This window comes from Ips typographus, linkage group LG16 (genome assembly GCF_016097725.1).
Source record: "Ips typographus isolate SLU linkage group LG16, UJ_Ityp_2.0, whole genome shotgun sequence".
Classification (NCBI taxonomy): Eukaryota; Metazoa; Arthropoda; class Insecta; order Coleoptera; family Curculionidae; genus Ips; species Ips typographus.
Window position 1 is genome coordinate 8,942,257 of NC_138437.1, and position 20,001 is coordinate 8,962,257.

Here is a 20,001-nt window from a genome sequence, read left to right on the forward strand (position 1 = left end):
TGGATTTGTCCAGAAAATGGATATAACAGTGTTTAATCTTGAATTAAACCATATCAACAGCTTTACATCTGTTATTCTTCTGTTCTTGTTCTGTTTGATAAGACTATACAGGGTGTCCAGAAACAGTTTGTTTTACTTTAACTGTCCTTTAACATGATGTAACACATAATATAGGACCTACACCTGACTTAAAATGACAAATTACAGCACACAGCTACTGCTTTAAGTCAAGATTAAGCACTGCTAAGTAGAATTTTTTTTATAAATCAATATTTTTTGAGACACAGAAGACATCCGGAGATATGGACCTAAACAACACTCCAAAATACCACAAAAAAAGTTAACTGGAGACTACTTAAAAATTAAACTTTTTTGCACAATACAGAGACAGCAGCACCAAAATCTGTTGTTTCGTTTCAAAATTGGAAAGTAAAAAAATGACCGACTGAAGTGAACTCTATTAAAACCTGTAAACTTTTGTATAAAAATACGTAATAGCTTAATGCACGTGTTGTTATATTGTGAACTTTTTACCTTATTGTCTGAACAAGTTTTCGGACAAACACAACGGCCCTCGGTGCCACCGTCGCTCTCGCAAACTGCATAGAATTCGCATTTTTTGTTTTCACATCCGTCTGTAATTTAAAGAAGGTGTGTTTTAGTATATTGCGGCGTAAACAATCCGCAACTGTCAGAACCCTCCTCACTGAGAGATTCCATATAAGCTGCTAAACGTTGAATACGTCAGTTCGAATTTATCTTAAGCTGCGAGTCAAGAAACAAGCAATATTTTGGGAATATTGAAAATGTGATTACGCTTGTTTTGATTTGATAACATTGTATCTTCGACTCGTGGAGTAAGTAAATTTGATACAACTGCACTATTGTCTATTTTCGCCTATTTTCCCATTCTCAACTCTTTCAGCTGGAGGTAAACCCGAGGAGATTATATATGCTGAAAATTACGCTGTGTAAACCATTAGTAAAGTTTGTCGTAAGACAGTTTTAGAGGTCCCAAGTCGTGGCTTTAGGGAGTTCTTGCTATAGCAGCTATGCATTTGCTTTATGAGCAAACAACCGGGCAATTCAATTTTGCTGCCCATAACGGGTAACTTTCTGAATAAAATACAAAAACATTCTTGCAGTACTTAGTGGACTATAAGGTCGATATCCCGTTAACTGCTAGCTTACCCCGGTTCAGAGCTTACCTCCAGTTAAAACCGACCCATAAACTTTATCATAGACTTACTACAAGGTCCGCTATATAAGATCGTTATATCCCTTCTGTGTTTGCAAGCTTCTAGTCTAAGCTTGCATTCGTTTCCATATGAAATGCCATCTGAGCCACAGACAGGGTCGAATTCAGAAGAGCATATAGGGCATTCGCAATGGGCAGAACCGGACTTTTCCACACAGGTGGCGCCAAATTGACATACGTGCTCGCTACAAGGTCCTTTTTCTCCACACACCCCTGTATAAGCTATTTCGATGCTTTTTCGAGATAAGCAAGAGGCTCTTTTTAATTCACATTCAGATGGAAATGTTCGGCCGTCCTTCGAACAGACCGGCCGCATAGTTGGTTCACATTCTGGTGGGCACACACATTCCGCTATGCCAAATTTATTTATTGAACATTCTTGACCCGTCGTACATCGGGCACTCGTGCATGGGTTTATACCTATAAAATGTCTTTTGATAATCGACCTCCAGTTATTTATGCTCTTTGGAAGTTTAGTCGTGGCTATAATTTAGGAATAGCGTTTCTGTCTTACAAAAACGACGATTAACTCTTCTATTGGCTTCCGGCGATCATACCAAGAGACTCTTATAATTGAGAATTACAAATTAATCCGACGGTCCTGAACCGTACTGACTTTGTTCCAGATAAGCAGCGGAAACGATCGCCAAAGCCAATTTCGAGTTATCCAACTCTTGTATGGACAGTCCAGGATGATGTTAAGCTATTCAATTTACTCTCGCTAATAGTTATTGATTGAAAATGTTAACAATCAACCCTTGACTTTTCAGAGAGAAAGAAATACCTGAGCTGCATTTTCCCCTGTAAATAATAGTCAAGGTTTTTCTGGTTCGACAGGCCTCTTGTCGCAAAGTACACTCATTCGGATACGTTTTTCCATCCGAACCACAAACAGGGGTAAATTCTAAAGCGCAAGTATCTCGGCATTGACAGACTGGATTACGTTGAGGGTCCAACTGGCATACTTCAGGCTCTGTACATTCTATGCCTGCACAAGGATCTGAAACAAATTAAAATTATAGCTAATGAGGCTCCAGGACTCCCTTTGAATGTTGTCGAGACTTGAATCAAGGAAACACTTTATGTTATGTCAAGTAGAATATAAAAAAAGTTTAATTTTCACTGCAACAGAATTTATGTTTCTCCAATATTTAAATCAATAAAAAAAAAGGAATTTATGCACTTTTTTAAGACCTTAAAAAATGACAGTAAACATGTGCGCTCTCCAGCACTGTGCTTTAACCCCAAACCACCGCATGCGCACTTGATGACAAAATTCTTACCGCATTTTCCATGATACATAACAGTGATGTTGGTGTTGGATTTGCATGCAGCTCGGTCCAGTTCGCATTTATTTTTGTAGTCGACACCGTTGGAACCGCATAAAGGATGAGATGTGACGTGGTCGCCATAATTGTGGCACTTGTCGGGGCAAACGCAGCTGGCGTTACGACCGTCTGAACTGAGAACGCAACGAGCCCCAAAACCGCAACTCTTCTCCCTGCACAGGTCGTTTTCGACTGCAAAAATAAGAGAGTTGCACGTTATGCTTTTGAACTGTAATAGATTTGAGTTTGGTCTTTCTACGGCAGTGGCGTATTGTTATGGTAAAAGTTAGTTGTGGCTAAAAACTGCACGGCGCTGGGTGTTAGCAACAGAGTGTGTGTCATAGATTTGCGAGTTATGCAAGGCGCATGCCTTCAGAAAGCACGTGCATATTCCACGTGGAATTTTGACATGAACATGAGGTCTGGTGTTTCACAACGTGTAATGCATCAACTGGCAAGAGTTGAGGCTTGTTACTAATGGTAATTTACCCTTGGGAAAAACGTAGCAAGTTCTGCACAAACTTGCGCTGCTGACTACTATCAGGAGAGCTAGATTAATTGACATGATTATATCCCTGAGAGTGTTAAATTTTGTTCGGCTAGTATAAAGCTGTGCGCATGACGTGACTAAAATAGAAAACCCAGAGGGAAGACAAATTCGCAATTTGCTGCGATCAGGAAAGAAACGGTGGACAAAAAGGGGACGCGGACTTGATTAAGCAGAGTGATACAAAAAAGCTGAGAACCAGACACATATATTTGAAAAACCGGAGAGTGAGCGAAGTGGTGCGATCGATAGTGAGAACGCCCGAACCGCACACAAGTCTAAACGCCACTGAAGTGAACAGAAGGGCCTTCCCGAAACATAACTTGCACCACAGGTAGCGTGACTGCATATATGAAGACAACGCCGAGCAAGCGCCATATTGATTTTAAGTTTCCCATAACACCACAGATTAGTTTGTCGCAAAGATGACACCGCTTTTTTCCTTTGTTTCGCCCCAGTTTTGATAAATGGCTATAAGGACCACCTGGGGAGCGGTTTCATCAGGACTCCCATTAGTGCAAAGTGCACTGTCTCTTTATACGCTTTTTTTTGTTACATGACAGCCCTTATAATAGTCTTTCTATACATTAACTAAATTAGATCCTCATTAAAAATCTATTGTCTAAATAAATTTCACTCAACAAATAATCAGGTTGAGTCAAAATTGAATTAATGCAAGCATTTTTGCAATCTATAACTAACCCTTTTCTACAGGAAATTTGATGTTAAACGTGCATATAATCACACACTTCAACGCCTCGATCCCTGAAAAAAACCGAATTATTTCACAATCGAAAACTTGAAACGCTCCAAAATTGCATTTATCGACTCTGAACTGAATTCGGGAAACGCAAAACCCAGACACAAAGAACGTAACGAATTTTTCGCGGCAACATTCAATACATTTTCTATACTGGCAGCAAGCCATTTTACAGCCAAAAAAACACATCAGTTTATGTTAGTAATTTTGAACAAGGAAATATTTGAAAACAGTACGACATACTTTCCAAACTACGTAACTTCCGGATTCTAGTTATTATCAACCTCAGCACGTTGAATATATCAGCTCGAGCCAACCTTGTCTGTTTTTCTTGTAGAACATGCTATTTTCTTAGCTTTTTATTTTAGCTAAGCAAATTTTACCCTTAAAGCGTTTTATAAATTCAGCAGATTCTCTGCTAAAGAGGAATGTGTTTTATACATGCTTTAATCAAAAGAGATGTTGCCACATGCTCGTTTAATGTTTCTTGGTTGCATGTGGTGTATGTGTATATAAAAAAATCTTCAGTTTTTTACCGTCCTTAACTTGACTGAAATTTACTTTGGTAAAGTAAAGACTTTGAACTGTAATTAATACAACTCCGTGGAAAATCGAGTACTGCATTAATATTTTCCACATGAAAGATCGATGAATTTACGCTTCGGTTGCATATAAAGTACATACACAGAGAGAATTCGTTATGTTCCTACACTCATCAAGAGTGGCATAACACAAAAAGGAAAACTCACATATTAAGTGTGCTCAAAGCATTGAATATGCTAGACGTAGGAAGTTGTTAGTCTGTAATTTTAAGATTAGTTTATTTCTAGTAATAGTAAAGGTGCCGAAGGCACTAAGAGTGCATTTTGGTATAAACCAATTTATAAAAGTGTAATACAATTTTATAAACGCAGAACTGAACGCTTTCATAACTTGGGTGAGTATGACTGTCACTTTATTAAAATAGGGGTTTGAAAGGTTATCTTATGCATTTTGATGTATCTTAATAAGTAATGGATTATCTTAAATTTTTAATATACAAACTTCATTACTAATAACTTTTTCTGTGACTGTATTAACTATCTTAGGTGTAATTGCATCTTAATTATTTAAAAAAGTGAACAGGGGGGAGAATACAATTATCTAAACCAGTTGAATATTGCTGATGTGAATAAATCGATTACAAAAAAAAAAGAAAAGCGGTAATATTCAAGGAAAACCGCGAACCAAATTTATCAAAATCATAGTCAGTGTAAAGATTTTTACACGTAACTTAAGGTTATCGATACACAAATAGGACCTGCAGCAAAATCGATCTGAACTTTCAAAGAAAAGAGCGGCTGCTAGGTAAATTAATCTTCCGCGAAAGACTAATGGAAAACTTATCCTTGGAGTAATGGCAAAAAAGAACAATTAACAGTGCTGCATAATGGATTTATATATATACACAGTCTTGGGCTTTCAGAAACTTATATAAGTCGATATAAATAGCCTAATACTTTTAAAAGGGGTGGCAAGTTTTGAACATATTTTCGGGAGATAATAGAAGATGTGTTAGAGTTTCATTTCCCCTGAGACGAAACAGCTACTATGTTCTCGAGTTGTATGGATCCTGAAATGGATAGTTACTGCCCACTGTGTAACCTCATAAAAATATTATATTGTTATCAGGTCTTTTCTGTAGAGCATTTGCTTCATGATTTCCAGGCAAATATTTTAGAGTAGTAGATAAACTAGTACACAAAAAGACTGAATTAAGTTTATTACACAATTGACTAGAGTTTCTGTTAGCGGATTAGCAGTAGACTGATATGTATGAATATTGAATGAAAGAGCCTCTTCCTTATCCCTAGCTTACATACAAAGTAACTATACCAAAAGAAAAATGCCTTCTTTGATCAATTTGGATGCACAACACCTCAATTACGATTAGAGTATAAAGTTGTAAACAAAACCACAACAAAGTAGGTATATGTGTACATGTAAAGTTGAGGTAATCAACATTGTATGCTACCAATTAGACAATAAAGTTCTTACCACATTCCCCGCTATGTTTAACCCTGGTGTCCACTCGGGCTTTGCAGGATGCAACTCGCAGAAGGCAGTGGTTATCGTATGTCACATTATCGGTCCCGCAGACGGGTTCGATCTTGCTCTTGCATGAGGTAGGGCATTGACAAAGGGCCTTTCCATCAGGAGCGTTGACACATTGGGCTCCCCAAGCGCAATACGTCTTCTCGCAGGGCTCTGTCAAAGTGCAACTTTGTATAAGTTGATCTCTAAGGCTAGAGTAACGGAAAGCAACTTCAAAGCAGTCAGGTGAATTCTGATAAAATTACGTGCGGCTTTAGTGAAATGTTCCTGGTTATGTCGGCAAAATTATTAATCTGACATAATATGTTCGCATCATCGAAAATGATAATTAATTAGAGCTCTGGTAACGCTTTGGAACGAAAAACGGTAACAAATTGGTTTGATAAATGAAAGTAGCGGATATGGATTTAATATTGAAGATAAGTTTGCTTACGTCGCGTTTATATTAGATGGAGCTCCCATATTTCAGTTGTTTTAGTGGAGACATGTTCCGTGAAAACATCTATCAAAGGGAACATGAATTTTGGAGGAGACAAATATTTCGGGGGAGACAGAGAACCGAGTGCTAAGGAAAACGTGATTTCCAAGCTGTATAACTCATATTTTATGCTCAAAATTTAACCAACTTTGTGTAATCCTTATATCCAACAAGAACGTTTACCCTCTATATTATATTACTTCTCATTTTGAGTTGTCTTAATAACACCATTAGGTAGACTAGTTCAGAAAGGCAATTCAAATAAAAAATGATCGTTTCGCCCAATAGTCCCCAGGAAGGGTGATTTGTTAAACTCAATAGCGCAAATAAATTAGAGTCACGCGTTCTGGAGCAATATTTTCGCCAAAGCCATATCTAATAAATTATTGAAACGGCGCTAAAGTCCTCTCTATCAGCATTCAATATACCTAGACAAAAGGGGTAACGACAGTTGCAAATTTCCGGAAAATCTATTTCCAGGTAGGTTTTCAATTATACGGCTTTAGGTACGACAGGCTCCTTTCTCTCTAAGCCCGCACCTTATGGCTGTCATTCTAAATTTTGCAACTTTCCAGCGTTTTATATTTTACATCCCGAGCCGTTCACTCATCCGCAAAATATCTCCATTATTTTCGGCGGGGCGGCTGATGTGTTTGGAACAATGGCAGTCGCGATAAAAATATTGTCCCCTAATTTGCAGACAAACACACAGACAACTAAGAACGCTGTTCTTGCTCGTACATCATCAATTAGGGGACATTCTGAATTTATCAGAAACAAAGCCATTATTTGCTCCTGAAAAATACAACGAGTTTTTGTTAAACGACTTTCTCGCCTGTGCTGTAATCGATAGATACTTTTCGATCGTGCAGACAATGACGCCAACAAAATATCACAAACCACTTTTTTTGTAAATGTTTTTTTTCAATCTATCTCTATTGTAGTTAAGGTTTGTCTAAAAATTAGATATTTTACTCATCTATCTCCTTGATTTAGCATAGAAGAATTTTTCAAAAGGTGTAGAAATAATTAGTTGTCTACGTTTGCTTATTTAAGGCTTAAAATTCATTATTTACATAATTCTCTCTTAAAGGTCTACATCAAAAGAATATCACAGTTTTGGACAAGAATCCTGCAAGTAATAATCGAAAAAATGTAGTGGTTTTTACTGGTGTAGTGTGTATTTTAAACACAATTTGAATACAACAATTTTTTTTCAAGCGGTCTAAAATAAGCCTATTGTGTACCTGTACTGCCGGCAATGAGTAAAAAGAACAAGTATCAGGAGGTAACAATAATACAAATTATAACTCGTTTGTGCATTAAGCGAGGGGGACGGAAGTCCACCTACTTTGATTGCGCATTCGCCTACTGCGCAGTTGAATTGACGCAAAGTCATTGAAAGTTTGGAGTTTCAAACCCGCAAAAATTTGTTGTTTGTATTTGTTGTAGTATAGTGTTAGTTTGTGGTTCTTTAACAGTTGAGTTTTGCAAATTTAAATTAAGTTGTACAGTGGACAAGATTAACAAGTATTGACGGCCGCCATATTACTCCCCCTTGTTTCTGTCACCCACTTTGTTTGCTATTGCTCCTTCCTGCTATGTTTACATTTTTTTTATTCATTGACTGCCGGCGTAGAAAGGCTATTTCATATCCTAGGAGGTAAAAAAATAATGTCCAGAACTTGATCCAGACTAAAAGCGTTGCACTTAGAAAAAAGCAGATGAAATTAATGCAACACTTACTTTGCTTTGATTGGCTTGTCAGGCTTGGCTCTGCAATACAATCCTTTCATGTTCTTACTCTGAAATACAGTTTTCCTGAAGGTGTCAGGTCTAAATCAACATAAACAAACGGACTAACACAAAAACAAAAAGGCAAAAACTGATTGACACAACACACAACACGGCGAATACGATAACAACACGAAGCTATTTCCAAAGTTGTCTAACAGAGGCCGCATCATGGCTGTCTAGCGTCATCTGTCGATTACGGTTACGCGCTCCGAATTTACACGGAACGCGGTTCTTGAAAATAGGCTTTCAACAATGTTATCGGCCATTTGCTTGATATTTTTTCAGTATCCGTTATATATGTATATTTACCAGTCCGAATTAATCGGTTAACCTGGCTAGGAAACGATACACATCCTATGTTTACCTTATTAGGCTTTCACTGTGTCATCTGTCAAAAATCGTGATGTCCATGGCACACTAATTCTATTAGTAGTAGTATTGTTAAATAAAGTTTCAGTGAAGCCGTAAAGCGACCTAAATCGCCGAAATGAGTGATAGTGATAAAATAAGTTGTACACCACCTGCTTTAGCAGCAATAGCGTCAAATACGCTAAATAATTTGATTCCTGGCAGGTCCCGCGAAATGTATGAACGAGCGTACAATACATTCACCACTTGGGCCAGAGATCACCAAGCGGTCAATTTTACCGAAAATGTTGTATGGGCCATTTAAGTAAATCATTGAAGAGTTCGACAATGTGGGCGCAATGCTTAAAGCTGAGCTAAATATTAAAGACAGTATAAATATTCTATCGTATAAAAAGGTGCAAGCATTTTTAAAGCGAAAAAGTGAAAACTATGCAGCTAAAAAGTCTAAAACTTTCACCAAGAACCAAATAGACCCTTTTTTAACAGAAGCACCTGACAAAAAGTATTTAGCCATGAAGGTAAGATCCGAAACAAAAATGAATTTATGATTTTTTTTAATACCTATATTCAACATTTTTAGGTTGTTTTAATATACGGCAGGGGCATGTCGATGTAATGAACTGGTAAACTTGAGAATTCAAGATATTGAATACATGGAAAAATTAATTCTGGTTAAAATTTCAAACACGAAAAATTACAAGCCCAGAACATTTACAATTGTTGGAGAATTTTACATAAATATTTGTAAAAAATACTTCGTTTTTTCATTAAATATCAAAATGGAGTTGGCCACAGAGTTGTAATGGGTATTCACAAAATCTCAAGTATTCCCAAGGAAATAGCGTTGTTTTTAAAAATTGCCTGATGTCAAAGAATATACTGGTCACTGCCTTCGCCCAACCTCTGCAATTCTTTTTGTAGATAATGGTGGAGACATTTGCTCATTGAAAAGACACGGTGGTTGGAGGTCTACAACTGTAGCAGAAGGCTACATTGACGATTCTTTAAGAAATAAAAATGACACAGCAACGAAAATTCTGGATGTAAATGATTGTAATTTAATACCAATGGAGAACAATACCACAGATGATATCCAGATGAGAACCAGTAATTTCAACAAACCCACAACAACAACCTACTTTAAATGTAACTCAGAATTGTAAATTTGAAAATTGCTCATTTAAACTGACCGACAAAGAAAATGTGTAGATTATTAGTTACATTTTTCTATTAATTGATATTTTAATTTATGTTAATTGTGTTGTGAATATAAAAAGTTTGTAATGCAAGGAATAAAGCAAACAAACATGAAAAATTAGTAGTTTATTATGCCTAATGAAAAAGTTGAATTTATAAGATTGTGTTAAAATGATTGACCAAATTATGTAAGCTAGTATTATCCTAACTAGCCAATAAATTGGGTTTTCCGGTCAAAACATCGCAAATCCATACACCCTGTATACATGCCGCTTGAAAAAAAAAAATAGTATACGTTACACGGACGTAGAAAGCCTAATAACATAATATACTAATTTTTTAAAAAAGTAATTAGATTACTATTTGGTTAGTTTTTTCGTTTCAGCCCTTTAAAATAATAATATATCGTGTCTGTTTTTCATATGAACAAAAACTTCATATTTTATATAATAAAATAAATTTTTTAAAACTATTTGATGTTTTAACCTTAACGACCACAGAAAATATTCAAATTTACTTATTAACATACAACTTACCCTAAAAGATTCCCCATTTAATATTTGCAGTAGCTGTTACACGGGAAGCGAGAAACTTATTCAGACACACTGTATATGAAAATAATAATTAACTGAAGTTAAAAATAGACCTCTCCCTAATAAGATAATCTCGTCCAAGTAGGAGTAGAATCCATCAAAGTTACTAATATGCTTTTCTAGTAAGTCTCTTTTTGGATTAACTTCCAGCTTATACATTAATTATAATAAAATATCACTGTAATGACAAAAAAATAGAGGAGTTTAACCTGGAGCAGCACAAGTGAGTTTTAGTAACACAGAATCTACTAAAATAAAAATGTTGACAAGACAAAACTGAACCACTTTATCATTTAGGCGAATAGATTAATATTTTCTACACTTGCTTGGAAAGAGAAACATATTGGTTTTCTCCAGAGATTTTGCGGAGTCTGCATGAATAATTCAAGGATGAATCGTTAGCTGAAAATCTTTTTAAATTGTTTAGTCGAATCCGGTAAATAAACCTTTCACTTTTAGTCGACGATCGAGGTAAAAAGGCACTTAATCTATATGTAAAGCCGTTTTAATTAATGCGCAAATTTAAACTCAAAGAGGAACTGTTAAAGATATGCAAGTTGCCGAAAATGAGTTTTGTATTAAATGTCACATTCATAGACTTAGATTAAAACCGAAAATACAAAGTTGGTACAAGTGGAGAATCAGCGGCCGTCAGGTTCAGACCGTTTGTTTTTCAGGACAAGTCTGTGTCAAAATATTTTGTAATTACTCGAACAATTAAAATTTAATTAGAAAGTCATCCAGAATATCAGTGGAATATCCCGAATCGAGGTTGCCACTGACACGTGCGCGATAATGGGCAATAATCCACTTGATCTTGATTGAGGGCCAGCTGCTCCAAATCCCATTTATTTTTCAGCTATTAGGCATTCATATAGTTTTGTAACAAAGTTAGCAAAAAATAATCTAAACTAATAAAACACACTCTCTGATCCCATTTGGATTCAAAATTCCAATTTATCTCATCTACATCCTCATTAGCGACATAATTTTATCCCACCAACAATTTTATCGATTCGTTCCAAATTTTGAAGGGCTTAATCGGGAGGTGTGTTTTTTAAGCGAAAAGGATTGTTGTGTCGAACAAAGCAGAGATGTGCATCAAAAAGGTAAGTACTGCAAGCTGAGGACAACGAACTTAACTTCCTTTGAGTTTAGCGCCAACGACCGACTGCAATCCAGATGCTAGTAATTAAACATAATTCATTCTCCAAAAGGAGTATTTGCTATGCTTAAACTTTCCATTGTTAAGATGACTATGTCTCTTGTTATATGACAACAGAAGTGTATTGGTAAGTTTTGCACGTTCTGTTATTTAGTTTGAATTCTCAAGAGGTGAATTTTTGTTAGTTATCCCTGCATCCGAGTATTTGATAGCTAAATTATTAATAAATGGTTGTTTTTACTGGAAACATTTTCTGTGCGACTGTATGACAGAGTTATTTAATTAGGAAGCAAAAAAAACATTTTTGCCACTAAAACTGTATAAAAGGATCTTGTGGGCGTACTTCGTGCTTGTGAAATGTATCATAATTTAATAAAAAGTAATAAGAGAAATAACTTGAATGAACAGTTAAAATGTTATTTACTAAAGTAATTATTAAAAAATTGCTTTGACCTCCTACGCAAAAAATGTTTTTATGATAAAAAACCAGACTTATTGTGGTGTCATAATAGAGGCGTTGGGGAGAAGATATGTAAGCCGATAAATCAAGATTCGTGTTCACATTTTAACTCTACAAAGAACTACGTACTTTATCTATTAACTTTCGTACAATAAAGCCAGCTACAGAAGTAATAAATTAGCGCAACTAAAGTTTATATCCTCCCGGCCAGAAAAAAGGCATTCAGGGAACACGCTCAGACAGAGCTCACGTTCATTTATGGTGTTTTGAAACTTTTAGAGCAGTCATAAAATTTGAACCATACGTCTAGGACAAACATTAATATCTTCAGGAGCGTTGTGCTGCCGTTTATTCGCTTAGCTTTTGGAACATTGAATTCGGCTCGTAAAAAAAGATAGCAGAAACCTGCCAATTAATAAATTGCCAGCGATCCAGCGCCCAACCAGACATCCCTAATGTTCATTAAATAAATTACAATCCAGCTAACTCATTTGGATTTCTCTTCGATCCGGCTGCCAGACCCTACTATTTTCGTTTATGGGACCATCACGATTTCAACACAAACTCGAACTTGTCATTGCACAATATCGCAACTAAACGTCAATTTAACAGCATATCGCAACGAAACTTTTAAACTTGTTTCAGTACACGTCTGTAGCTAAATTGATAGTCGCCTCGACACCTTTAGAAGTAAGAACCAACTAGTAACTTTATGTGGGGAATATTACATTGATTTTTCAATACTAATTATATCTAAGCATTACTTTTGTTAATTTAGTCAAAGCTCAAACATTTAAATTTTAAGACAATAACACATTCTTCCTATCTTCTTTTCTAACATACTCTCTTTTCTCTGACAAAAAAATTCCCATCAAAATATACTCAATTTTGTTTATTAGTCTTTTTACAACACGCCTATGCGTTTCTGTTATTTTTATCAAAGCTGCGAATTATCCACACTGGAAATTCCTTGGAAAATTCTAACAATGTTTCTGGATAAACAACTTAAAAATTCTCAATTTCGTCGTTTGATTTCCGAGATTTCCATAACAATGAAGGCTGTTTATTTATTATTTTGTTCGTTCTTTTTGACATATTAATTTCAAATGCCCATTTGGTTTGTTAAAGTTTTAATTTAAATTTTTCTGCTTTGGTTAGGGATTCCATAAATGAAAACAATGTACTTTGTGGTTTAAGAAAATTTAATACTAAATAGCTGGGTAATGTGCATATTACTACATTTAAGTAAGAGTAATGTTCTGCAATTTTTCGCATTTACTGAAGAAGTTTACGAACTTTTAACAGTAAAACTTTATTCGATCTTAAATTTACATTCTATATGCAACAAAACGTGGTATTTTCTCGTAAAAAATAAAAATTTTCTACAAAACTTACATATTTGTCATTTACTTGGTTTATGCTAACTACCAATACTATTTGCAAGACCCAAATTTGGAAACGAGTAAAGGGCGATGAGCCTTGTAAAGTGGATCGTAAAAGGTAATTGAATTTTGAGAGTTTGATCATAAACAAAAATTATTTGGGCTTCAAATGCTCTCGACAAATAGCCCATAAGCCCGTGTGGGTTTTATGATTAGTTTAATAAAGATGATTTTGCATCTACGTATGTACTGATTTATGAGTAAATGTTACATAGGGTCACATTATAAATTACTTATGTGAACCCCTGAAGACTTAACATTGAATCTCCCTATATTTTTAGTACCTTTTACGAATAAAGCCAATTTTCCAGAATTTCATATTGTCAACAACTTATCGTAATTGATGACGTAGAGTCATTTAAAGCAAACGGACCGTATAAATGGCTTTTATTTCTTCAGACGTGGTAATTCTACACTCTTTGCTTGTTCGTAAACATTATTGATCCTAGGTAATTGCTACGTGACAAGTTGAATGCTTTGATATTAGATAGCTAGTTATAAACAAGCTTTGGAAACGTATTTAGAAGGCAAAGTTAATACAGCTTCTGATTTTCTGAGATATTTGATAATATAAATACCACAACCTGGGACCCCCATGACTGCTGTGTTCCTTGTCACCAACCCCGTTCTGTTACTTAATTAAAATGGCGTAATAAAGCCATAACGTCCCCGTATAATTCCTTAACATAGATCCCTCTAAATTGGATTAAATAAAACGTTTTCCGGTGAGCAATTCCTCCGTGGCAATAATTAAGGAAAGACTTATTCAGCAAATCGTTTTTTATGGCGCTTCATTAAAGTTCGAAGAACAGCAGTCTCGCAGGCTTGATGTCACACTCTAGTAAATTTATCTGGTATTTATGAAGCGAACAGTTTTGTGTGCTTTATCTCACTCGCACTTAAATATGTATAAATCTTGGTAATTTGGCGTAAAACTGTTTGAAGTTACCAGTTCGCCAGTGACGTAATGCATCACCCAGAGGTAGTAAAAACATCTTCCTTCCAACGTTAACGCCGAATTTATTCCGTTTTGTAAACCCCTCTTCCTTATACGTCATTATCTTCAGTACAATAACGTCAGCCACACTAGACTTATTATGGCTTTCTTATTTTAATTTGTGTGGCCTAGATAAAACAATACTATGAGGGGGTAAGGAAGGTAATAACCAATAAAGGGATTTTTTGAAGCTAGATTTGAATTTAAATAAAAACTGCTCGGTCGGTTACATTGGGTAATAAAACATGTATAGGGAATACGTTTTTAATTTTGGGGTTATGCGCCCAGCGTTAATGATTGCAAAATCGCTGCACTGCGAACGGATATTCAGGGTCGGCATTGCGGGTTGCATAATTAAAACCTTTGGAATTTTTGAGAATGTTAACTAGTTTTTTTCCCTCAGGGAGCGTCAAAATAACAAAATCAAATTTAACCACACCTAAACTTACCACAAGCCATCTTAGGATTGTTTCATGTTGTGTATCGTGCTTTTTGTCTATCGATCTGGCATGTCGAATGAACAAATATGGGGCTTGCGTGCCGCTTACAAAAGTAAATTATTTTTTACCACATCAATGCGTGAACTGTACAAAATACCATCCAATGATGTTCCTTGTGAATTATTAATCCCGTTCGGCTGAACCGTAAAACAAACGTGCGTCATATTATATGAGATTGTGACGGCTGTGAGTAAGCTTAACACGCGTTAGGTAAGACGGCCTGAATAATTCGAAATACAACGGAATTCCCGGAATCCCCATTCTGCTCCCCTTTGCTTAATACATTCCACATTCTCGCGTCCTGTTTAGGCTGTATTTTACAACAAAACTTCGCTTTTAATATTTCAGATGCAGCCGACGTTAATTGCCCTCGTCGAAGAGATAATTACTAGCCACATAACGCACTCAACACACCCAATTCTATATTCAATTACAAAGTTCGACGGGACCCGTTATGATAATTAACCAACCCGTAAAATGGCAAATTAACGCCTAAATGAGGCGGGATCCGTCTACTCTCTAGCTGCAGTTTAGCCTGGAAAACGGGAAACCAAATCTCAAAGTCCGGCGCCAAACATAAATCCCCCTGAAGCCAACAGAGCATCCCTTTTTAGGGACATCGTTGATACCTCTGAAGCTCAGTCAAATGCGATGCTTCATTTACTTTGTGAAAGCGAGTAAAAGAGCGAAATGGCAAAAGCAAAGCCATCTTGTCACAGTTCATTGCCTGGTCGAACCTTGTGGCCAATTATTTTGACTGGACCATCAAGTTTTAGTTCTGTGCATTACCTTTTAAAATAACTTTTGATTGCTGGAATGTTTTTGAATACAAAATTGGTACGTCAATGTTATTTCAGAAACTATGAAAGTTTCAGTTTATAAGATAATTGGATCACTTTGTATAAGAGGCTAAAACTATAGTTTAATTTGCAATCAATCATTCTGTTCTGTTAGCAAAACGATAATTTCTTAATTACACAAGTATATACATTTTTGGACCAAAATAGTGTCGTGAGATTTCTTAAAACTGTCAATTTTCCTATGAAAATAGCCGAAAACTAAGGGTGTGGTTTTAATAATGTTAGTTTTAAGCAAGCTGAACTTATATTCTCGATTATTATAACTAAATACTTGAACAATATGTTTGCCATAAAGTAAAATTAGTTGTCATGCAGTAAGATAGGTATGTTTGAATTTTTATGGACCATATAGCCGAAATTTGTTACATTAGTTACAATAGATACATGAATAATTTAACTACATTTTTACGTTAACTACCTGTCATTAATTACATTAACTAAATACATTTATGACATTGTCCATCCCTCTTTATTAAGATTTAAATTTTTATTTAGATTTTTTCTGTTAATTGCAGGTTTTTTTTCTAATTATTGTTACAAAGAAAGTATATAAATTTTTTTTTTCTACTTTACAGTTTGTTACTTAACTTAAAAGTAACTAGCATCCCTATTTATTATCATTCTTATTTTTTTATTATTCTTGTTGGTTCATGATATAATTTATTTGAAATTGGAGTAATTTTTTTTGTGTGTATGTTTTTAAACAATTTTTCAAAATTTTACCAAATTAACCCAAAACCCTTAGTTTGTGGCAAAGTGACGTATCTTCAAACGCTGAATCAGAATCATATTTTTGTATTTACTGATTGGTTTTAGTTTTTGAGATATTTAATAAAATTTGGCTTGTCAAATAACAACAAAAATTGTTCTCATCTGAGCGAAATTTGTAAACTTGTTGTTACTCTCAAGTCAAAACTATGAATGTTAATAAAATATTCTAATTAACAACAAACAAAACTAACTTATTCCATACAGAATTTTAAAATTATTCGTACTATAACGGTAAGTAATAAGACAGTTTTATGACAGCAGAACATTGGATATCAACTGCAAACTATTAGCATTAAACTTCCTACAGGGAATTATTTATCAAAGCTATTTCAGTGTTCAGTTAAACGACTTTTGCTATTACAAAGGTAGTTTGGATGCATTAGCTTGATTCGGCATTCAATGAAACGCATTTGTTCGATGATACCGCTGATAAAAGACATTTTAAATAAGATTGTAATGGCAACTTAGTTTCGAAGCAACAAACTGAGTATTCCTTAGTAAAGAATTTCAATTTTTTGTAAGTGTCTGGTGGTATTAAGAGGACAATAAATTTTGTAGACGTAAATAAACTAAAATTCCTTCAAAGCGGTCGGGCCCGTGTTAAAACAATATCCCAGATTAATCTTTTCGGTGGTAGAGAGTTCTAGATCGCAATAAAAAACACCTGTTGTCCCAAATTTAGGTTTAAATCGCGTCAGGATGTTTAGTTTGTGAAATCAAATCGGTGAACGACGTAACGGCTTGAAATTGGGACCTTGTTCAGATAACAACAACATATGTATTATGATCTATCGATTTCTAATCGGTTATTTTTAAATGACAGGTTATTATCAAGATGACTCGGATATCAATTTAATAGACGGCTGTTCTATCATAGTCAACCTACTAACTTTATATATAAAGATATAAATAGAAAGACGTAATAAAAATTGAACAATTTCGAGCGAAGCAGATGTTGGACAGAAAGGGTCTGCTGGAGCAATCCGTTGACACGTAACCGCAAAAAATAAATTACAAAATAATTTATCATCTAAATGTATAAGTTTGAACGTGAATGAGGAACCAAGCGAAGCTGGACATCGTACGTATATTATTTTAGCTCTTGCTACCCGAATAATATATCCATACGAGGCAGTTATGCGATAAATACGAACGTGAAATATAGATCTAGCGACCTAAATATATATGGGCAGATGTGAACTTGTACCCTTAAAATTTATCAATTGAATACTAACGCGGTCAAACCAGATATGTTTCGATAAATAATTGTCCCATTCGGCCAATTTGCCCGTTCAGTTTCAAAGGCTAAAATAAGCCAGAAATTATATTTTATGTTTTGTAGGACCTTTACACCTAAATTATATTTATTGCATTTCAGACATCACTTTTTAGTAAACAGAGCAATTTACTTGCCAACTATTTATATTCATCCTGAAATACTAATTTTAGCCTACGTGTGCTGTTTCAGTTTTAGGTTTCTCTTAGGTCGAATATCCCATCCCAACTGCTTACTTACTCTTCTAAGCTACCTAGGTCATATTTTCTCTGCTAACTCGGTGTGGAATTGTTACATTAGAGCTCGCTACAAGAAATCTCCAATTTAATGGATGTAGCCGCGACAGAATAGGGGAACGTATAATTTTATCAGTATTCTCCAGCTTACCTGTCCGCTATTTTGATTCTGTTTACTATGCAAATGGAAAAGTAGTTACCTGGATAGTCCATTCCTGAAATCAAGAGAATTAAGATAATTTACAATCATTATCAGAAAATGACATTATTAATATGTGTCCGTATAAGTTATAAAAATATGAGTTAACTTAACATGGCACTGTAATGCATACTCTTGAATTATTTTAGTGAAGATCCCTATATAAAAAGCAACAAAAAAGATTTTAAGGAGAGGATTATATCCAAAAGACTTCAAACGCTGAAAGAATTCCCTTGTAACAGTAGAAATATATTTTAAGCAAATAAATTCGCGAATTGGCGCGTCGAGTTAAAGCAATTCGCCTTAAGCGATTCCGAAAACAGATTTAGCCGAATATATATTTTATTAGAGATTTGCTTGAAACTAATTTATAGAGAAAACGCGTCTAAGAAAATTTAGATTAGACGTGTAATTGAATCTTGATTGAGTCGTGTTTGTGTGCCTTCCGTTGATACATCAAGTAATTACTAGTTGTGGCGATATTTGCGTTAAACGGAGCTTTAGAGGCGTAAACAAACCTTGTGTTAACCCCTTTCGTGTTAGTGGTTTAACAGCAATTCGGACGAGCAGTAATATAGTAGAAATAAAGTGAAAAAATCAGTTTTCATCACATCATGTTGTAAACAAATTTAAAAATCAAATCCAGTGATTTCGTATACGAACATCTATTCGGGTAAAACCTGTTAAAATTCAATAGAAAGCTCAAACAAATAATGTTTTTATTTCGTTATAACCCGAGCGTTGTGGAAAATGGAAATATTCGATTGCTTCTCACTTTTATTAAATGTCGAATACTAACCAATATACTGTTTGGTTCTAGTGTTATTACTGGTTAGCTTTAGAAATACTGTATCACTACACCCAAGAATATCTGGGTTGCAGGTTCTAATTTTAATTCCAACAGAAAATTGTCAATTAAAATTCCCGCTAGATAAATACATAAAACTTTCCGCATTAACTACGCTTTCAATAAAACTTATTCCTCTTTTTCAAACTATAAAACTTTGTTTTGGAGAATTTAGGTAGCAACTGAGAACCCGATTTAAAGCTATTTTAAATTTCAAACTTTTAAGCAGATCACTTTAAATGCAAAATGCCGTTTAATTATTATTTTTGTTGGTCTCGAATTTTTAAGCGTATACTGTAATACAGTTGTAGTAGTGGCGGAATAATCTAGAGTTGGAGAATCTAGTGACGCGAATCTAAACCTTATCTGACTTCCTCAGTAATTGTCTTTTAACTTTGAAATTTTCTCATCACTTTATTTCGCTCCCACAATCCACTCACTCTATCGTTTATCTCATCTTATCCCAGCTCCCTTCTTTCCTAAAGCACCGGAATTCGTTCCTAAATTGTCCTTAGTCGAGCCTTTCTTTGATATATCTTGACTATTTGTGTGCTTTAAAGTCTTTCTTAGACAGTAGCATCGATTCTGATTCTGATTACTTACTAAGGAGGTCTGCATAATATTACTGCAGCCCTTTCATTCAATCACCATACATGTTATTTTCCTCAATTCATAAATAATGGAATATGAATACCTTTAATAAAAGCATCGACACTACTGGCTGAATGTTTTGAATTATTAATTAGGCACCGTCCTCTTTATTAGTTTTGGCCATCGATTTTTACTGAAACTAATAATTTAGTGTTAGAAGAGTAGGCATCAAACAA

At 35.0% G+C, this 20,001-nt stretch overlaps 1 protein-coding gene across 12 annotated transcripts in view; it reads right to left on the bottom strand.

Moving 5' to 3' along the window:
• Positions 1-20,001, bottom strand: part of LOC145738903 (agrin-like) — a 79,761-nt gene that overhangs the window by 21,234 nt on the left and 38,526 nt on the right. For 11 of the 12 annotated variants that reach the window (XM_081994057.1, XM_081994056.1, XM_081994051.1 and 8 more), the window contains 6 exons: positions 18,329-18,343; positions 5,931-6,140; positions 2,542-2,778; positions 2,043-2,258; positions 1,250-1,678; positions 535-635 (listed from right to left, as the gene is read on the bottom strand). In XM_081994057.1, the coding sequence (XP_081850183.1) occupies positions 535-635; positions 1,250-1,678; positions 2,043-2,258; positions 2,542-2,778; positions 5,931-6,140; positions 18,329-18,341 (1,206 nt within the window). In that variant the 5' untranslated portion in view covers positions 18,342-18,343. Of the gene's footprint in view, positions 1-534; positions 636-1,249; positions 1,679-2,042; positions 2,259-2,541; positions 2,779-3,075; positions 3,412-5,930; positions 6,141-18,328; positions 18,344-20,001 lie in introns of those variants that run through there. The other variant, XM_081994058.1, reaches the window with a different exon arrangement.